Source organism: Ostrea edulis, chromosome 10 (assembly GCF_947568905.1).
Source record: "Ostrea edulis chromosome 10, xbOstEdul1.1, whole genome shotgun sequence".
Taxonomy (NCBI): Eukaryota; Metazoa; Mollusca; class Bivalvia; order Ostreida; family Ostreidae; genus Ostrea; species Ostrea edulis.
In genome coordinates this window covers 19,609,218-19,629,217 of record NC_079173.1, presented here as the reverse complement: position 1 = coordinate 19,629,217, position 20,000 = coordinate 19,609,218, and the positions used below count along the sequence as shown (strand labels likewise).

Here is a 20,000-nt window from a genome sequence, read left to right as displayed (position 1 = left end):
TGATTTTTCCTTTCAAATCGGAACTCCCTATTTTTCTGTTAGTGTTAATTACAAATAACTGTTTCTAGACAAACAAATGTTTATGAACTTCAGAAGGAGCTTTCAGATTTACTGTGCTCGGTTTACTGTCCTACTTTCCAGACTACTTAGAATTAAATTGTGATAAATTTTCACTCTCTCTCTGGACAGACAAATAGCTCTTCTTCTGCCTTAAAATCGACAACTTTATGTTCTCCTTCAAATATACCGTCTTTCCTCGATTCCTAAAAATAGCTTCTTTAACAAAACGAATAAAGGTTTCGGAAAGTATCGTACTTTTTCATTAGATTTTATATACGATCCCGATAGTTTCCGAAGCTACACGATAAACGATTTTCACGATAAACGGAAAACCTGATACACGCAAAACACGATACACGATAGACCTGATAAACGCAAAACACGATAGAAAACGGAAAACCTGATACACGATAGGATAGGATACACGCACGATACGATAGGATACACGCACGATACGATAGGATACACGCACGATAGAGCACGATAGGAATGTCAAGAATAACGTTGCGGGTACTGTATATCAATAAAGAGCTTGTTAGCATTATAAATTCATCAAAATTCAGAATCTGTAGATTCATGTATTGATGCAACATTGTGTGTATTGAATCAATGACAAATCACAAAATCCCCCTCCCTCCCGAAAAAGAACCTTGCAAAGCCAGGCATTCTCAATCTTAATCTAAGCATCTCTCTTTCATTTATCCCATGTAAAGGGATAAATCTGCACAGCAACTCACCTGCATACTCCATGATGATTTCGGGGGTTCCGTGTCTGAGCACCAGTGCGTAGGACTTGATGATGTTTGGGTGTGTGTTGTTGAGAGTAAACATCACTTCCTCTGGGTGGAACTTTTGTGTCACCTTCAAGTCATCAGAAATACATCTCAACCATTTAAAGTAATCTCTTCAAGATAATGTAAACCATTTCAAAGCATTTTTTTTAGAATTACCTATTTCTAAATGTAATATCAATTCTGATTGGTTCCTACATTACAACTGAATGTTCTCCTATATACATATTCTCTATATTAGGATGTGACTGTACATTTTCCCTCTGATAACACTAGGATACACTGCCACAATGCAGAGTTTTATTTTTTCCACGTAATGATGGGAAATGGTGAGAATTTCACAATCGATGATTGGTTTATTGCAACTAACTAATAATCGATTATAATCAGACATCTATAAATTCTATAATAAAGTCATTTCACTACAGAAAAAGTGAAAAGAAATATTTTCTATATTTAAATTTAAATCTACGTTAGTTGTTTCTAATGCTGCAAAGGTGTAAATGAATATTTTCTGTAGAAGCATTTGTTATTCTTTTACTATCCTAATCCTTTAATTGCATATGTAAATTTTAATTGGACCAACATGCAAAAACTGGATATCATTTGCCTAAGTTATATTCTCATATATCAGAGTTACATGTCATTAACTGACGATAATCTGGCAATATAGTCAAAATTCAGCAAAGAAAAATAAGGAAAGAAATTCAAATTTATTACAAAAACAAATCCAACCTATCAATATATTGTCACCAATCGAAAACACGATACTGATACACGTGCAGAGTAACAGTGGCCTTTGAAAGCAGTTTTATCTACTTAATTTACAAATGGATTTGCTCGTATTAAGATCTCTTTGTTGGCAGACTGTCCTTCGTTCATAGGTCTGAATTTGACTCAAAGTATATCTATCTGACCATGCAAACATGCTTTATTCCCCGGGTATGAATACTTTCGCTTTCGTATGCGCCATCATTACGATAAACAAAACTTTTAGGTTAATAGATAGGTCATGGCTAGAATATTCTTAAAAAATTAGTCATTGAAAAAACAAAATCTAAAAACCGATTAATTGGAATCAAATTTTCATAATCGAGCGCTTAGAATTTGCCAACAATCGACTGATTTTCAATTATAATCGATGATTGGAACACCCCTATTTACAAGCATCATGACAGTGTCGTTCTAGTTGGTAAAAAAAAAAAAAATCACCGTTTTAACTAAATTGATCATCATCAACACAAGCCACAGACAACAGAGGTCCTGTGTCCATTTTACGGAAATAAAACAGACACATAACCTTGTGCCCATATAACGGGTTCGACTGGAAGGCTGAGAAATTCATCATAGGGGCACCTACCTAATGTTCACAGACTTTGTTTTATTTCAATAAAACCTCGAACCAGAATTACAATGATACATTGCAAACCGGGGTTTCACATGTGTACATGTATACAAGTCTCACTTGAAAGATTGATTAACTGATTGAATATTGTTTTACATCCCTCTTGAGAATATTTCACTCATATGGAGACGTCACCACTGGCGGTGAAGGGCTGCAAAATTTAGGCCTATGCTCCGCCCTTATGGGCATTGAGCAGGGAGGGATCTTTATAGTGCCACACCTGCTGCGACACTGGACCTCAGTTTTTGCGGTCTCATCCAAAGGACCGCCCCATTTAGTCGCCTCTTATGACAAGCAAGGGGGTACTGAGGACCTATTCTAACCCAGATCCCCACAGGATTAACTTAAAAAAAAATATGAATGAGCTCCAAGTATTTCTGCTTTACGAGTCAAATAATAAAATTGATAATAAATAGATTTGCTGAACAAAGGCTTAAATACCCTACACGCATGCATTACAAGGGTCTTAACTAACTGTAGCCAGAAGTAAATCTTGAAACTGTTCTCCTTAAAAGTGAAAGTTCTAACCTCCTTCAAAGTGAAAGTCCATGTATGTTTTCAAGTACAAATAATTGATTGTGACACCTACCATTTATTTTCAATGTTTGGTTGTTTTTTTTTCAGAACTTTGGGACTGGGGCCCTAACAGTTGGGAAAAATTAGCGACAAAACAAGAAAATTGGGAAAATTCATTTTTAATGAAAATTTGTGATATTCGTCAATCATACATTTAGAATGAAGTGTCTTTAAGGTAAAATTAATGTATAACAACCATGCTTCATATCTAATTAAATATCAGTACTGTGACAGTGTTCACTGTACTAAAAACCACGAGGTTTTCATCATCAGAAGTAAAGTGTACATAAACATTCTGTTTAGATAAGTCATACAAAGAATTTTCGGAATTTACGATTGAGAATTTTTTCAAAAAAGATTTTGGGGAAATTTCAGGGAATTTTGAATTGGGACTGGGGCAGAATATCGGCTCCCAAAAACCCCACTGCTTTTTACATACTGTAAATTTGCATGGGTCACTAGAATGTTTTAGCAACTGTTTAATCTCAACATGTAATTGACTTAATTCAGCTGTATTCATTAGTTCCCAAAGTGTTACTCCTAATGTAGTTCTCTCCACAAACATTGAAACTATGATGAGCAGGATAGTCACAGATATTTTTTTGCTCATGCACCTACACAAATTAATTACCTTTGCTTTGATATTGCGCTTTCTTTCTTTTTTATTCACGTTGGATGCACAAACAATCCAGAAAAATATTCCGCATGTTTGGTACATGGCGGTCAAGTCAAAGATTGACACAATAGAAATTAAATAAAGCAACTACCAGCTTACCTTCTTTATCACGAACACAAAATCCTTTGACACAATGCACTTGATGGCTACACCAAATGTGCCTCTCCCAAGGAGCTCTGAATAAATGCTGGAGGAATCCTGACAGTCAAGCTTCAAAACCTCAAACCTCTGTTAAAATATCATTAAAACATTGATGTGACACGATTTCTTCGTTCATCCAGTCTAAGAATTTACCTTTAATTGTCCCTTATTAAGATATCAGTGAGCAGTCTATTGTAATATCAGACTATCTCACTACTCACCAACTTCAAAATCAAACTGTTTCTAATAAATCAACATATGAAATTAAAGGGCAATTCTTTTAAGTACTATATGTACCTAATACAGTTTTGTATGGAAAAAAAATATCAGACAGTGTGAGCATGTTGAGTATATTTGCCCATATTCAATACTGTATCTATTTGCAGCTGTTTGACCATCACTGTGCATCAATGAATGTAAATATGGCCATAAATAAAAAAAACAACCAAAAAACCACAAAACAAACAACAGTGACATATTGTACATTACAAAATGTACACCTGAAAAACTTTTGTCTCAACCTTGAATCATCTCTTATATCATTCTGTTCATTTACAAATTGTTTTCAGTTTCAATTCTTGACAATGATCAAACTGGGGTTTTCAATAACACCAGTCTACCAGCTGAACATCTGCCATGCTACACAAGGCCAATTCAACTTAATTAGTAGATTATCATCCATGGTCACCAAAAACTATGGGGTGGGTGGGAGGATTTTATTTTTTGATTTTTATTTTTTGAGAAATTTTTTAATGACAAACGAGTTTTTGTCAACAGAAGTGCATCATGTAATGCCAGATGGATATCAATGTATGCTTATTTCACAGACAAATTACAGGTTAAGCTTTAATTTTAAACACAGAGAGATACCAAACTTCTTCAAGATTTGAAGAATATTAATCCCTTCCTTTCATTTACACCCATAAGAAATCAAGAAAATCATATTTTCTTCACGTGGCTTTCCATGTTGCTATACTGGAAATGTAAATAAGAAGTGTAAATACCAAAGTTGGATATGAATTTTTTTTTGGAATTCGCAAGTTTCGCAAAATAAAAAAATTCCGGGCGGGCCGATTTTTATGGGGCGGGCGGGGTGATAATCTATCAATTAAGTTGAATTGGCCTAACAGGGAGCCTGATCTTACCGGCTCACTATACACGCCATGGACACCGGATTTCAGCAATTCATTTCCATGATTGGTTGCCAATTCTTCTACTGCTTTGTCCGTTCCATAGATGATGTCACTGAAAAAAGAAAAATTAATTTCCACCTGAAGAGTGATCTCATTTACATTTAAATCGAGGAACATGTATGCAATGAACATACAATCATATCAAAATTTGAATACATCACATAGAATAATTGCTCACTTTAAAATATATGTGTCTCGGGGCATGTCAGAAATCAGATCACCACACGTTACTTCCTGACCAGCGCCTTCTCCAGTGTTGTATCCCATTAAGTACTCGCACAGCCCCATGTCTATATTGATCACTTTGGGATCTCCCTGTACGACTTGCCTTTGGCTAGCTTCCTCTACCTGGTAACCAACTGCCAGAGCATTTGAGAAACCATCTAGGAAGAAGCCATCTTGATCAGTGAACTCTTTATATTGAATGGGCAGCTTTTCATTAAAGGTCTGCCCTGCTGTTGGAAATGCCTGTGTTCCTGAGGATTGGCTCTCTGAAAACATGCTCTGGCTCTGTGGCACTTGGAACTGCTCATTCCACACAGATTCTGATACCCTGAACTCCACTCGAGAACCAAGTGATGGATTGACACCATAATCTGCATCCAGTTGATCCAGGAGATGAAGATCTGATGTGTCCAACAGATCTTTTTCTGGCAGTTTCAAAGGAAAGTCTTCACTTCTGGGTGCCATGACTTTGTTTTTGCCATGTGTGCTAGCAGTGACCACACAAGATGTGCCATTTTTCTTTGAAGGCTCAGAAGTATCAATCTTTTTAGAATAATCAGGTGGATTGTCTGTAAAAAGAAAACCAACAAAACTTAACTTATTTCTATCCATCTGTTGAAAGTTCAAATTTTCTTGCAGATTACAAATTTTTTCCCCTGCATTGAGGTTTTAAACAATTCCAAAAGTACAACTTAAAATTGTTTACCTTGAATTCCAATCTTTTTGAAACTTTCATAAAATGGCGACCCCATGTTGATGACTGGTGAGTCGGGGGAGGAAAACACCTTTTTCTGCCTCGATGTGGATGTAGTCCTTCCAATGTCCAACTGCGACACTCCCTCAACCGTCGGGATTTTTCCTCTTGTGTTTGAACTCATACTGACTGTAAATAATATTGTCCATGGATTCATATTAGCAATCACTTTTTTTCTCTCTAACATTTTATTCAATGACAGGGACAATCTAAACCACTGGAGTTGGTATCTGTAATGCCCTAAAGGTCTACAATGCAAACAACCACTGGTCTTCGTGAGCCAGTGATTTTTAAAGACCCATTTTAGGTCCGCATAAAGGCCCTCTCCCCTCCCCAAAAAGACAAATTTTTTCCCAAATTAACTTGCACTTTTCCAGATAATAAAAACTGGCAAATAACGTATTTGTTAAAAAATAAGTTCAATGTGAATAGCTTATGTACAACATGACAAAGCAGTCTGAGAATTTAACTTTTTAAATGGCATTGACAATAAATCTATGTCTTTTTGATGCAGCATAGACCTATGGCATAGATCTGACCAAAATTTGACGATAAAAATAACACATATATATCAAGAGAAAAATCATTAACAAACTTTATGGTTTTTGTTATTCAACTTCATACTCCATTTTCCAATTCTACATTTAATCTATTGATATTGTCCTCGTTTTCTTTTTTATTTTGCTCATCATAATCATATTCACAGTCCTGAAAATACTTTAACTGCAGAATCACATACACGCCGTTTGTTTGACCTTTACCTCAAAATTATTTTTGCTAAGTCGAACGTATATTATTTTGTTTTGACATTCTTGCAATACTTGAATATTTTGAAAATAAAAAAAAATAGGATAACTCTAGTTATATTATTGAGGAAAATTTTAGTTTAAAAATCGATCCCAATAAAATTCATCAATGCTGGAAAAAAAAAGCATCAACATTTAAAGACATACGAATCATATGCTGAACAATTTGTCTATAGCACTAGTCATCATAACCTTCAAACTGCTTATATCAACGCTTAAGTGGTATACTCTAATATCAACAGAGGAAAATCCAGGTCATAAAAATAGATTTTGACAATTGTAAGGGAAAATATTTATTTTAAGTGCATTATCACATACATATCATAATTATTCCTTTGTTTCTTAGAATTTGGCATAGACAATTCGGGATATCTTATTTGCACATGGCATGGCCCGACCTCCTTTGGCATAGCCGTGATCTATCGGTCTACCGTTAAATTCTAAGACTGCAAAGACACGTACATGATTTAGAAAGAATAGTCAAAAATTTTAAGAGCTAAAAGAAAAGAAAGTTAAGCATGTAAAATAAAAGAAGAATGACATCAATTTGGGTTTGATTTCTTGTTTGACATGATATATTTAGCATATTTACAATAATGACAAGGTTTTCCCAATTCATTGATCAAAATGTTGACAAGTTAAGCCACAGAACCCTTTTGAAAAATTACTTCGTGAGCGTAGCAAATGTTCTGGTGCTTTATTTAGTCAAAAACACAACAGCACGCGACATAATTTACATCAGTCGATATGCCCCACCCGATTTCGACGAAAGGGTGGAAATGGAATGACGTCACATGACCCTCATGGCGATTGATTTGTTTGTACAAGATTTTTGTACCGTCAATTATGGCAATTAAAAAGGGGGTATGCTAGCGAAGCTCAGTGGTTGTTGCTCACATTGTAGACCTTTACAGGTAACTATGGTTTGAATACTGAAGCAAGTTCTAGGTCTATCGGTAACCAGACTATGGCTACAGCGAATCAAAACAACCTATGATATATTGGCATAATACACGTGCAGATGTTGCATAAAAGACTAAAAAAGTTTTGACAGTCTCAAATATTGCAATGAAAACAGCCTCACCTCAATGTTTACTACGTCTAAATCTGTTAGGCCTAGTTACGATACCCTGTAATCTACACAATAATTCAATGACAATACGCCAATTTCTTCCGCAAATATGGCCGACCGTATTTGATCACGTGACGGAATGCGGGTGGTTTCGTCCCAATTACATATTCGCACCGAGTGGATTCGCCCCATTTCCAATGCAGATAACCTAAGGTAGAACATTGCCTTATAGTCGAGTGGTTTCGCCCCGATGTACTAATCGAGTGGTTTCGCCCCGATTTTGTAATGATATTTTATTTCTGTTTTTTACGGGTATTTCTTAAAAAAAAAAAAAACCATTAATTTATATCACTGGATTTTTAATCATATACTGTATTATTACATGCATAATAGAATAGATATACGTTTGGGATAGCATATATAGTAATCCAAGTTTTTGTATGACAATATTGTTGAACGACCCTAGTAGATAATTTGCACTGCAGCTATCACTATCACTATTTTAAAAAATCACAAATCCTTCACTGATTTTGATATAAAGTTACCGGTATTGCAATTCAATCGCAAACGTGTACTGTAGTGACCTTGTTTAGTGAAAAGAGAAGAATCAAATACAAGTTATCTTTTTATTGGTACACATGTTCTTTTATCACATTTTCATACATATTTAACAATATAAATAATACACAACATATTTTAGTCAACATTCACTGTATCAGAGATCATATTGACATTTCACATCTCTTCACATCACACATTAATCCTTGGACACTGGGGCATACACTGCTCCACATATGCGGAGAAAGTGTCCCGCGCTCACATCGCCAACATCGTATTTCTCCCATGCGGCATCTAGTTTCTTTTGCACCGTTGTCGAACTTTTCCTCACATTGCGACAGATGTTGTCGCTGTGGACTCTACTCTCCACCAAACGTGCCTCTTGCAGGAGGAGAGGGCAGAGGACGTAAAACCCGCATCCTCGGTGCCCCGCCTTTCCATTTATGCGATGATGCCAGCCTGAAATACAAATGATAAAAAAAAATAAAATAGATGATACAAAAAACAACCAAAAGGACAGTTGTGTATATTTAGCATCCTCTGGAAAAAAAATGAAAGCAACAAAATAATAAACATTTTATTAGTACTTTCAATTCTTAAAAAAAAATGAAAGCAATAAAATACTAAACATTTTATTAGTACTTTCAACATCATTGTTTGTCCTTACTGGCACACGATAGGCTGACCAAGCAGATGGTGGGAAGAGAGGATTCTTCATCCACTGTCTATCCATGTACCCAACCAGTGATCGCAGTTCCTCAGTACTAGCCCGGCCAGTGAGGGTCTGGAACGCAGGTCCAATGTCTTGATGTGGTAAAAATGGAAGGGCCATTAGTTGTTTTAAGTACCGATGGGTTGCTTCTCTCCTCTTGTACGTCGGTGCAAGACCAAGGTCCTGAATCCGGCGCCAGAAGATTTGAAATGAAAGCGCTAAAGCTTTACTAAACGTCTTCGTGTTTAATTTTTAATTTTTACCTATACTTTTACTGATCATTGCGAAAAGTAACTATTATCTCTCTCTCTCTCTCTCTCTCTCTCTCTCTCTCTATATATATATATATATATATATATGTGTGTGTGTGTGTGTGTGTGTGTGTGTGTGTGTGTGTGTGTTACGTTATATTCTACTATATGACATATATATTACATCAATTCTTGTAGATTCCAGAATAGGGAGAGCTATGGATTGTTCCATGGAACTCTCTTCAACTACGAAGGTTGGCTGGGTGCAGTCCCTACAATACCATTGCACGATCCCCTCTCCTCGCATAGTGGCCATGTACAATGACCGTGAGATGCTGGTCTCACACAGTCGATGCTGCCAGCAGTTGCATGCATCGCAGCAAAGGGCATGCTGTTTGGGTCGCACCTAAATGAAATTGCATATAATTACAACTAGGGCTAAGTACTACCAGCTGTGTAGGAAATGGTTAAAATTTTTGTACTTCTTATTGTGAAAAATATCTCGTTCGCACGACTTATTTTCTAAGGAAATTATGTCGTTCGCACTAGATATTAAGTACTGAAGTCAACTTCTGAATATCATAGACTTTGGTCAGTCAAGTATATAGAAGGTGCAAAGGGGAAAAAAAGAAAATAAATAAATAACTACATGGGACAGGGTGCGTCCAGAGGTCCGTGTTTGCTCAACTATCTATTTTGTATTGCTTATAGGAGTTATGAGATTGATCACTTTCCGTTATCTTCGCCTTTCATGTACACATTTCAATACCTATCAAAAATACGTTCCTTGATTTCTTTACAGTAATAGACTGATTGGTATTTAAAACTTACTGGGTTGTTTTTTTTAAATACGGAAATTATGTCGTTCGCACGACTTATTATCTCGTGCGAACGACATAATTTCCTTACAAAATAATAAGAAGTAAAAAAAAATATATGCATGTCCTAAATATACCACCGTATAAATATACCATCATAGATAAACAAAAGTTTGGGGGAAAATAAAACGCCTTAGTTAAAAAGACGGACGACGACGGACGCAGATCAATTGCAATATAGGTCATAATGAAGTTTGATAGCATGAATGAGACAAAAAATAATAGGTTTTATTGTGTATTTTTCAAGTTTGGTAAAGAAATGCATGATCTTCTAAAGTAGTGTCGCCAATCTATAGGATTCAACATCTAAGATAATATAACCTTTAACTTTGTGCCTGAATATTAGAATGGTATCTTTACAACTTTAAAATGTAATCAAGATAGTGTCTTTGTATATTAATATATATATATATATATATATATATATATATATATATATATATATATATATATACTTTTTTGTTGACATTAACATTCATTTCATTTTGCCCCGTGTGATGTTTATGAAAGTATGGTAAATGACTGTGTGAACTTCTAAATCCTGATTAAGCTGGTTATTGTAGACGTCTTTGTGATTTCTTACACGAAATTTTAATGTTACAATATGAAGTGGTGAAAAAGCAATGAAATATTTAATTATTTCATTTCTGCTATCGCTTCTAACATTATCTTTAAAGAATCCCTTTTTAGAGAGCTTACATTCATAAAATAATATAACAATTTAACATATCTTAAAATTATAACAATTTAACATATCTCAAAATTCACTTTCTTAAAATGATCAACTACTTTTACTACATTGCTGCTTTACGTTTATGCTATTAAATTGAATTCTTCAATTTGAGATTTATATAAATATACCTAAGATTAATAAAATCACATAATAGACACACTAATTTTATCTACATAATGCTAATTCTGTTTTATATGATAATTTTTACTTACTGATTTTCCACAATGAATATGCAACTTGCCATGGCAAAAATTCTTGGTATAATGATAATAATGGACATAGTTTGGACGTCGGTAAATTAATATACTGTATACTCGTATTCATTAATTTCAATTCAATTGCTCATCATTTAAAGAGAGTATGCTCTGATCAATCGTCCCTACCACTGTTGCCGTATATAAACATCCAAAAATTGTTGGTATAATGATCAAAATGAACATACCTTGGGCGTCGGTAAATTAATAAATAGCATTCATCCCCTAATTTCAATTCAATTCAATTGCTCATCGTTAAAGGAGAGTATGCACTGATCAATCGTTCCGACCACAGTTGCTACCTACTCAATGGGGCGAAACCACTCGGGACGAATTCACTTGGGTACAGGTAAAGGTACGAATCCACTCGGTGCGAATATGTAATCGGGACGAAACCACCCGACACCACGTGGCTGAAGGTTAGCCTAATAAACAGTTTGAGGATCTAAAAAAAAATGGTAGATTAATTCCATTAAAATATCATATCTATGAGAAATTAATTTTGTTATTTATTAAAGTTCATGATATATTTTCTGGTATATATATGGTAAAGGACTAAAATAATACGATAGATTGCAGACCCCATTAATTCCATCGCTGGCCCCATTAGCAGCTGATTAGTGGGATTATTCACAGGAGTCGGCAATTTTATCAGTAAAGTAGAAATATATGAGAAATGGGCATAAATACTACCACTTCGCTACGCTCACGAAGTTCAGTGGTAGTATTTATGCCCATTTCTCATATATTTCTACTTTATTGATAAAATTGCCGACTCCTGTGGATTATTGCTATTAGACGACTCTTTCGAAGAGCTTGATGACGCGACCTCTAATTATAGAATGCTAATTTTCTAAAAATAACTCGACGTCACCGCAATCGGAACATCACTCGGCCTATTCCGGAGAATAAAGTCAAGTGGCATGCAATAACATTTTCTCACCACAGGGGCTCGGTTGTCAGATATTGAAATTTTATATTATTTGTTCTTGAATAATATATAAATAAAATCCACCACCAAAACCCACTCTTTTCGTCGTTTAAAGAAAAGGTATATCATATGTACATTAAAAAAAAAATTAATGTACATACATGTATGGAGCGCCAAATTAACATAAACTCAAATAATTGAAGATATCTTCAATTATTTGAAGATATCATCAATTCATTTAATGCGTGCAACAATTGAATTAAAGATCTCTTCAAATAATTAATGCTATCTTCAATTCTGAATTATTGCGCGCATTAAAACATGATCTGATTTGTTTAGAAATGAAATTTGACTATGAAATAGTCATATGCAGCTTTTCTGATCAGAATCTTTTTCTCTGAATATATAAGTAAATAAATTGAAGATCATAAGATGAATAGGTCTAACTTTATATGTTGAAAGTTGCATTATCAGACCCCCCCCCCTTTTCTGTTTGAAAAAGAATGTTCAAAGCAAATGGTGGAGCGATATTGAAATTACAAGTTTTTATATCAGGTGAAATAAACCAATTTTTACGGTCATGCAAGAGTTGGGTATTGTTTTTTTCTTCAAATGAAACACTAATGTGCACATTGGTTTCCTCCGACGGGAGTTCCTGCGTACTGTGCAGCTTATGAACCGATCATCGTCCCACACTCCACGATGACTCAACATATTCCAAAACTGTTTAGAAAGTTTTATTCTGTTTGAATTAGTTTTTCAGGACCGCACACCAGAATTCTTTGGCTACCTAAAGTTGTCTGTGTGACTCGTCCATGACGAATGGCCAACAAAAACAGTCAGGACATTTGGATTTTTCGACAGTTCCTTCAATAACTGGTCCAGACGAAGAATTCGTTCTTCCTCTGGCTTCCAGTTCCAACCATTATACTTAAGAAAGAGCCCTTATAGCGGCTAATGTGATGGTAAATTATTCTTCATATAGGCCCTAATGTCGCAAATTTTATTGTAAAAGAATGTTAAAGCCATTTATATTTATTATTATATTCACCTGTTAAACTAAAATAGCTGCACACGATACGTGTAAAAAAAAAAAAAAACCTATGAAAATAAATTCAAAATACGGCGCTCACGATGTGTGCAAAGGAAATTTCGATCTAGCTATAAAATATATCCGAGTCAGGGTGGGACTTGGACACATAAAACCAAAGGGCGATGAGGGGTACCCACCTTTTTTGTCAGTCAACCTTCAATTTGACACCGGCGTGTCTGTATGGGGTTAGAAATAGCGCAAGTAATAACTATCTATATTTCTCTTACTGTCAACAGAGAATGTTCTCTGAAATTATCATACATTTATCATTAACCATGCAGTCAGTAATATGATTACGGTGTGACCGTTGGGGCGAGCGCAGCATATCTGAATACATTTTCAAAAAATCTATGTTGAAAACAAGGAAAACTGATCTGGTTCACTGTCAATACGTAGGATTACTGTCTTGCTCTTCTCGCCAATGTAGGAACCAGTTTAGCGGGGAATGCAACGAGCGTGTTGTGACGTAGCCTGGTAGTTGTGACGTGACTGTTTACATTTATTTTAAAAAGAAAAAGAAAGGGGGAAGAATATGATTGTCATCCTTTCCTTTCAAATAAGAAAGGTTTGTAATACTTCAAAGATTTTTTATTATTATTATTTTACGAATCGAACCATCCGCCATTTTGTACGAGGGACTTCTGGGATTGGCGTAAAAAAAAAATTCTTGTTAGAGGTTGAGATTTAGCTCGGATTATTTCCCGCGCTCTAGTCATTAGAGCTCGCAGTACGCGCTGGCTCGCTATTATTTCAACCGATTCGGAATAAACAGGACCTTAATCGATCTTCTTGTTCGTCCTCCGATGAAAAATCGTCGATGTGGCTGGCATTTGCATTAATTATGAGTTCAAAGTGATATCTTTGTAATACCGAGCGAAGCCAAAGGCCCGTCCGCGAAGCAAGGCTCTAAAGGTAACACGTATGTAAAAGAAAAAAGTCAAATTCAGCAAAAGAAAAAGAGATAATCTCTATATACGTTCACTGAAATTTTCGTGATCCATATGGGCGCCGCCATTTATTTTTTCATTACCTGCTTCAACAGTTATTCGTGTTTTATTTTGAATGCCAATAATAGAAGACTCTGACTTGCAGTTCGTAATTTAAACACCCAGTTTGTTCAAAGTGAATAAAAAAAATATTGTATAATCATCATTATAACAGGTTTTAGCAAATAATTACATATAAAACCGTAATACGACTAAATAGATGAACGAGTTCATGAGTTTCTTTGCATAAATTGCATACGATAAAATTACGGTAACATTTTACCATTTTGAATTTATTGGTTTAATTTTGTTTAATTTTATAACGGCCTTTTTCATTGAATATGGAATGTATTATTGTGCTTTGAAAAAGAAAAAAAGTTGAGGCTAAATGTGACGTCACAATGTACAGTTGACGTCGACTTGCGTTTTATTTCCCGTGTTCAATAAAACTGTTGTACCCATATAAAACACTTGAATATTGAGATCTTATTGGGTTTTTAGCGCAAGGAAATTTCATTAGAATATATATTTTTAAATGAATCATAATCTACCGTACTTAACGGAATCATGATTACCACTTGGGACACTCCAATGACCATTACATGCTTCGCTCGGTCCAACGGTTACGCCGTATACATATTATGTTTTACGGTGTGACCGTGTTTGAGGGCGAAGCAAAAAAGTTTTGGCATTAGTATCTATATCCAAAACAGGACAAAAACAACCCGAAGTTAGCACGCGGACAGAGCTGTATCAAAGCATCCTAATTTTGGACATTTGATCCGCCTATATATTGAACGCGGGAAATATAACGCAAATTGATGTAAACAGTACATTGTGACGTCCTATTCAGCGTCGTTATTTAGCAAATTCACAAACATAGCGTTTGAACCACAACAAAAAACATGGCGTTGATCGTGGAGTGATTATATATGATTAAGAAAATAAGATTCACATGCTTTTACGGATTTTATGTGTAACATCTCAGAACGACGTGAACTAGGGTAGACGAGATTCAAAATGGAGGAATACATGTCCACGCGCTAATATTCGAATCGACGCCATTGGTACCAAACTTTTCAAGTTCCATAGGTATGGTTTAATTTTTCATTATTTTCCTTTTAAACATGTATATACGTGTTACCTATAGGGAGAGCTCCGCTCTCACGGCCTTTCGGGCCGTGAGAGGGCTTCGCCCTCTATAACAAATTATGGTTCCCCATTCAAAAACTCCTCCAGTTGCGAATGAATCGTCTATGGCAATCGGACCACGCGCTCGTCTTTTTCATTTGCGGTTACGGAAATAGCCGAGTAGTTATGATTGCGTCTATGGCTGTGCTTTTGTTTTGATTCGCAAATCTGAGTGTGGTCTCTTATGACGTCACAAATTCAGGAAGTCAGGAACGATAATCGGGTAACAATTTTCTATTCAAACTACCTTGGCACTTCAATTTCTTCGTGTTAATTACGTTATCAATCTTTAAAAAGCAATTTTATGAGATGTCTATGAAACAAAGTTGATAATTATGGAGAGAAAAGGTATTGTTAAAAACCGTCTCCTATGACCTTTAAAGTCAGTGTAATTATTATTCAAAGGCCATGCAATATGTACTGATCTCGAGTGTGTATTTGATATTTTCGTTTTAATATAGTCTTAGGATACACTCTTCAGAAGGTAAGTGTCTAGATGAAGTCACCACGTTTGCCCCTTACTTAGGATATCTGTTTGCATATTGCTTCTGTGTACTTTAATTGATGGAAGTGTTGTGTACAGATTTTTAATATTTTTGTATTTGGTGATATACATAAGATAGTTATATGAATTTTGTTTCAGGTCATTGATAGTATAAAATCAAACAATACAAATGTATAGAATTATTTTTGGATTAATCAAAATGCTATTGACTTGTATTAGAACGATTTTTAATGACATCTTGTATATTTTAGGGAACACTGTATATACTCAGTATTTCACCGTGGAATAAAGAACCTTTATACAAATTTTGTTGGTGCTACATATTAATTTAAATCCTGGTTGCCTTTTTAGAGATTTGATTAACGGTTTACAAGAGTCTTGCAATCCGGCGTTGACAGATATGAACGAGTAGTTTCATGCTTATATAACTGACGGCAAATATATTTTCACGTCGATAAAGATAAAGAAAAGCTATATTGAGGGGGAAATGACTCTGTAATATGGAAAATACAACGTAAAACGGCACATAAATCCGTCACTAACGACAATGAATGGCTTGACTCTAGCTGAAGATTTTTGTAACCATGATATATCATTATTATGTAAACATTTCGGTTCGTATTATATAGTAATATGAAGATCTCTTTTATGTATACATGATTGTTACATCTAGACTAAATTTCGGTTCGTATTGGATTGACCGTCGTGGTGGTCGAAAGGTTAGAGCGTTCGCTCCACATGCGGAAGGCCGGGATTCGATTCCCGACCGCGCCAGACTTTTAAAGTCGGTAAAACAGGTAGTGACAGTTCAAACGCCAAACGCTCGGCATCAGTTGTGAATGTCACAGGTCCTCGGAGATGACCTTAAAAACTGATGTCTCATGTCACAGTAGGTGTGGCACGCTAAAGAACCCACACTGCTCAAACGGTAGGTGTAAAAGTAGTCCGGGACATATGTCCCGCGATGTCCGATATTGAAGTTCGCTGATTTATCGTTATACGTTAGTTTTTCTTAAAATATCTTACTAAATGCGTTTTAAGACGATCACCAAGAATCTTCATTGTGAATTTGGTGTATGGAAATTGCCTAATTATTGATAAATGGCTTTTATTTATTCTTCAGGGTGTTTAAGAAAATATGATACACAACATTACTATGACATGGAGCCTGGCACTAACATATAAATTACATTCATGTAAAGGGTCTGTCTTTGGTTGTACACATTACAAGATGCCCTATACTAAACCGTCTTCTGCTACTTTACTACGATGATCTGTCTCAGGTTGTATACACCCTTTGCATCAAGATGGCAACCCCCAACCAAGGGAAAGTGCATGAATATTCATTCTAATACCATTGCTCATAGTGATACATAAAATATTTTCACACGGAATAAATAACGACATGATATAATAAGAAATCTTCACCACATCGCAATAATTAAAACGTCATATTCGAAATCATAAAGATTTTTCCATATCATAATTAACAGCTGAAAAGGTTATGCACTTACATTTTTCATGAAAATAATAAACAGTTAGTATAGCAATGTGAAAAAATTTGCTGTTAAAAGTGTCATTTTCACAAAAGTCGCTTTTGTTATTGCCAATATTGTATATCAGAATTTAACTATAAACTACTAAATGGTACATTGAACAATACTGTATATGTAAGTAAATGGAACAAAGATGTGTCTCCATCATGTCAAGCTTGCTATGTAGATGAAGGTATAAAACACCTTCTGTATGAATGCGAAATTGTTAAGCATATTTGGGAGAAATTAGCTCCTTCTTGAAGTTTTATATTGCATGGAATATTATTGTACTGGGATCAGCGAAAAAAACATCTCTCTGAATATGTGAAGTTATTTGATTTGTTCATGTCATTGTAGTGAAATGACTTCAGTCTATGAATCGAAAATTTCTACTTGTTTTTTCTTTTCTTTTTGTTTTGCTCTCCACATTGGTCTAGTGAATGTTGTGGTCAACAACCACAATAGCCGTGTCTTGGGTACCATTTGTGTCCGGTGAGATTAAAATGTTCGGTCACGGGTTCTTGGACTCTTTTGGTTTCAATGGTAGACCGGTGGTTGTTGATGCTTCTACGTAGGTTTCCAGTTTCACCTACATTCCGCCCCAACATGAACGTGACCTAGATTACTCGTGCAATTTACTACCTGTAGATCTGCTTGTTTTCTTTAATTTATTTCATTTAGTTATTTACCTTTCGTTCTTTCTTTTTTTTCTTCTTTTTTTTTTCTGTGCATTTAAAAATATTTATTCAATGTTTATTTTATTTATCAATTTATTGATAATATTAATATCATTATTAATTAGTATTATTATTTATTATTACATCCATGCTCAGTCCCCTCGTTATTTCTCTACTTTTTACTAGTATACTTCAACACCAGTATTTATCTATTCATTCATTTTTGACTACAGTTCTATACTAGCACTTGCATTTTACTCCTCCAGGGACAAATGTTTTAACATAACAACCCCTCATTGGAACGAGATGATAATCCGCTATTTTGTACTAATTTGCTGACCATGTCTTTTTGTACTTCCTTCAGCGTACCAGGTACATGTAATTAGTATAGTTCAGTTCTGACCTCGATGAGAATAGGCGTGTTTTAAATATCTGTGAAAAAACGTGACGATTTTCAATAGGAGCATGCCCTCTTATTTCTTTAGGTTTTAATAGAAAAGTTTGCTCTGCACCATATTGCACTCGATAATTTTGATATCAGCTTTATATCAGATTTTGTAGTTTAGTTGTAATGTTAGTTTCCTTTTCTATTTACTTTCTTTTCTATATCAATATCCTATCGTCCTGAGGAAGGGACAGGTCGTGTCGAAAATGTGACAATACATGTATAACTTTACTATTAATATATATATATATATATATATATATATATATATATATATATATACACTGTTTATCGACAACTGTTGTGTTGAATTAATAAAAACAAAGAGGGTGAAAACTAGAATGAGAAACAATATTTTTCTGATTCCTGACATTGCCACATTTGAACACATAACGTTTAAAATGGTTTTAAAAAGTTTAACACACGGGATTTTGACCATTACAGTTAAGTTTTTATTGATGAAGCACATATTAAAAGATCCATTTGACCGTATTCAATTTTTGAACACATACCTGCATATTTAAGATTTTAAAACACATAAAACTTCATTATTGTAATAACACAAGTTCTCTTTTGATCCTCGAAGACAAACTATTTGAACTCAGCGATTTCTTTAAAAACAAAACCACTGATTATTGTTCGATCTGCTTAGCATAGGTATTTAATTTTCCACAATACTGCTGAAGTTGATTCATTGGCTAAAGTATTTGTTCAATAAATTACCATGCATTACCATGAAACACGACGACAGGGTCTAGGTATAAAGTTGCTACACGCTTGCTCATTCTTCTGTATTTAAATTAACTTGTTTGAGACTTTAAACCATTTTAAAGTGTTCATTGTACCCATACAATGGCGGGGAAAAGACGTTACAGCCTTCTGTTATGGATGTTTGTATTTTCCCTGGATGTTTTAGCTAATCGTATGTATCTCTGTGTATTCTGAATTGATGTAACTATTCTAGTTTAATAAAACGGTAAATATCGAATTTAAATACCACTTTTCCTAATACACTTCGCCCATTTTCTGTCTTGAAAAATGCATTAGAGAATACCAAACAAAAAATAGCTCAAGTTTGTAAAAAATGTAAAGTATTTAAACAGTAACTATTTAACTGTTGACGATCGTTACTAGTTGACAATGATTGTTGACAGCAGTTACTAGCTGATTCTTGAGACAGTTATCAATTAATCGTAAACAACAGTTACTAGTCAATTATTGACCACAGTTGTCTGCCATTTGCTGACGATAGTTGCTAGTTGACGATAGTTTTCTTTACTTGTTGATGGCAGTTACTAGCTAATTGTTGATGGGAGTATTTAGTTAATTGTTGATGACTAAAATGCCATTGCCTACCTTTCTGTGAACATGGCTTCATTTCTTTATTGAATTCATCTGCTTGTTTCTCCGTATCATATTCTAACACAGGTGTGAATATATTGTAAATGAACCTAATTATTCACCAGCTATTTAGAATGATCGAAAAGTGTCTCGGTTTCTTCAACAGAGTCGGAATACACACCATAGGCTTTACATAACGATTCCTCAAGAT

At 34.8% G+C, this 20,000-nt stretch overlaps 2 protein-coding genes and 1 long non-coding RNA gene across 3 annotated transcripts in view; 1 reads left to right on the top strand and 2 right to left on the bottom strand.

The window, feature by feature from the left end:
• LOC125665254 (serine/threonine-protein kinase dyf-5-like) overlaps window positions 1-7,863 on the bottom strand; it is a 19,099-nt gene extending 11,236 nt beyond the window's left edge. The window contains exons 1-6 of the mRNA XM_048897903.2: window positions 7,712-7,863; window positions 5,774-5,950; window positions 5,021-5,636; window positions 4,795-4,894; window positions 3,608-3,736; window positions 798-921 (exon numbers count right to left, since the gene is read on the bottom strand). Coding sequence (XP_048753860.2) covers window positions 798-921; window positions 3,608-3,736; window positions 4,795-4,894; window positions 5,021-5,636; window positions 5,774-5,945 — 1,141 coding nt within the window. The 5' untranslated portion in view covers window positions 5,946-5,950; window positions 7,712-7,863. The remainder of the gene's footprint in view (window positions 1-797; window positions 922-3,607; window positions 3,737-4,794; window positions 4,895-5,020; window positions 5,637-5,773; window positions 5,951-7,711) is intronic.
• Window positions 7,864-8,312: 449 nt separating this feature from the next.
• On the bottom strand, window positions 8,313-9,276 carry LOC130051029 (uncharacterized). The gene is made up of 2 exons (XM_056152168.1): window positions 8,900-9,276; window positions 8,313-8,716 (listed from the first exon to the last, which is right to left on the bottom strand). Exons 1-2 carry the CDS (start codon window positions 9,087-9,089, stop codon window positions 8,457-8,459), a joined length of 450 nt encoding a protein of 149 aa, XP_056008143.1. The 5' UTR covers window positions 9,090-9,276; the 3' UTR covers window positions 8,313-8,456.
• Window positions 9,277-19,213: 9,937 nt separating this feature from the next.
• The window catches only part of LOC125665253 (uncharacterized), an 8,682-nt gene continuing 7,895 nt past the window's right edge, over window positions 19,214-20,000 (top strand). The window contains exon 1 of the long non-coding RNA XR_007366206.2: window positions 19,214-19,370. This is a non-coding gene — a long non-coding RNA (uncharacterized LOC125665253). The remainder of the gene's footprint in view (window positions 19,371-20,000) is intronic.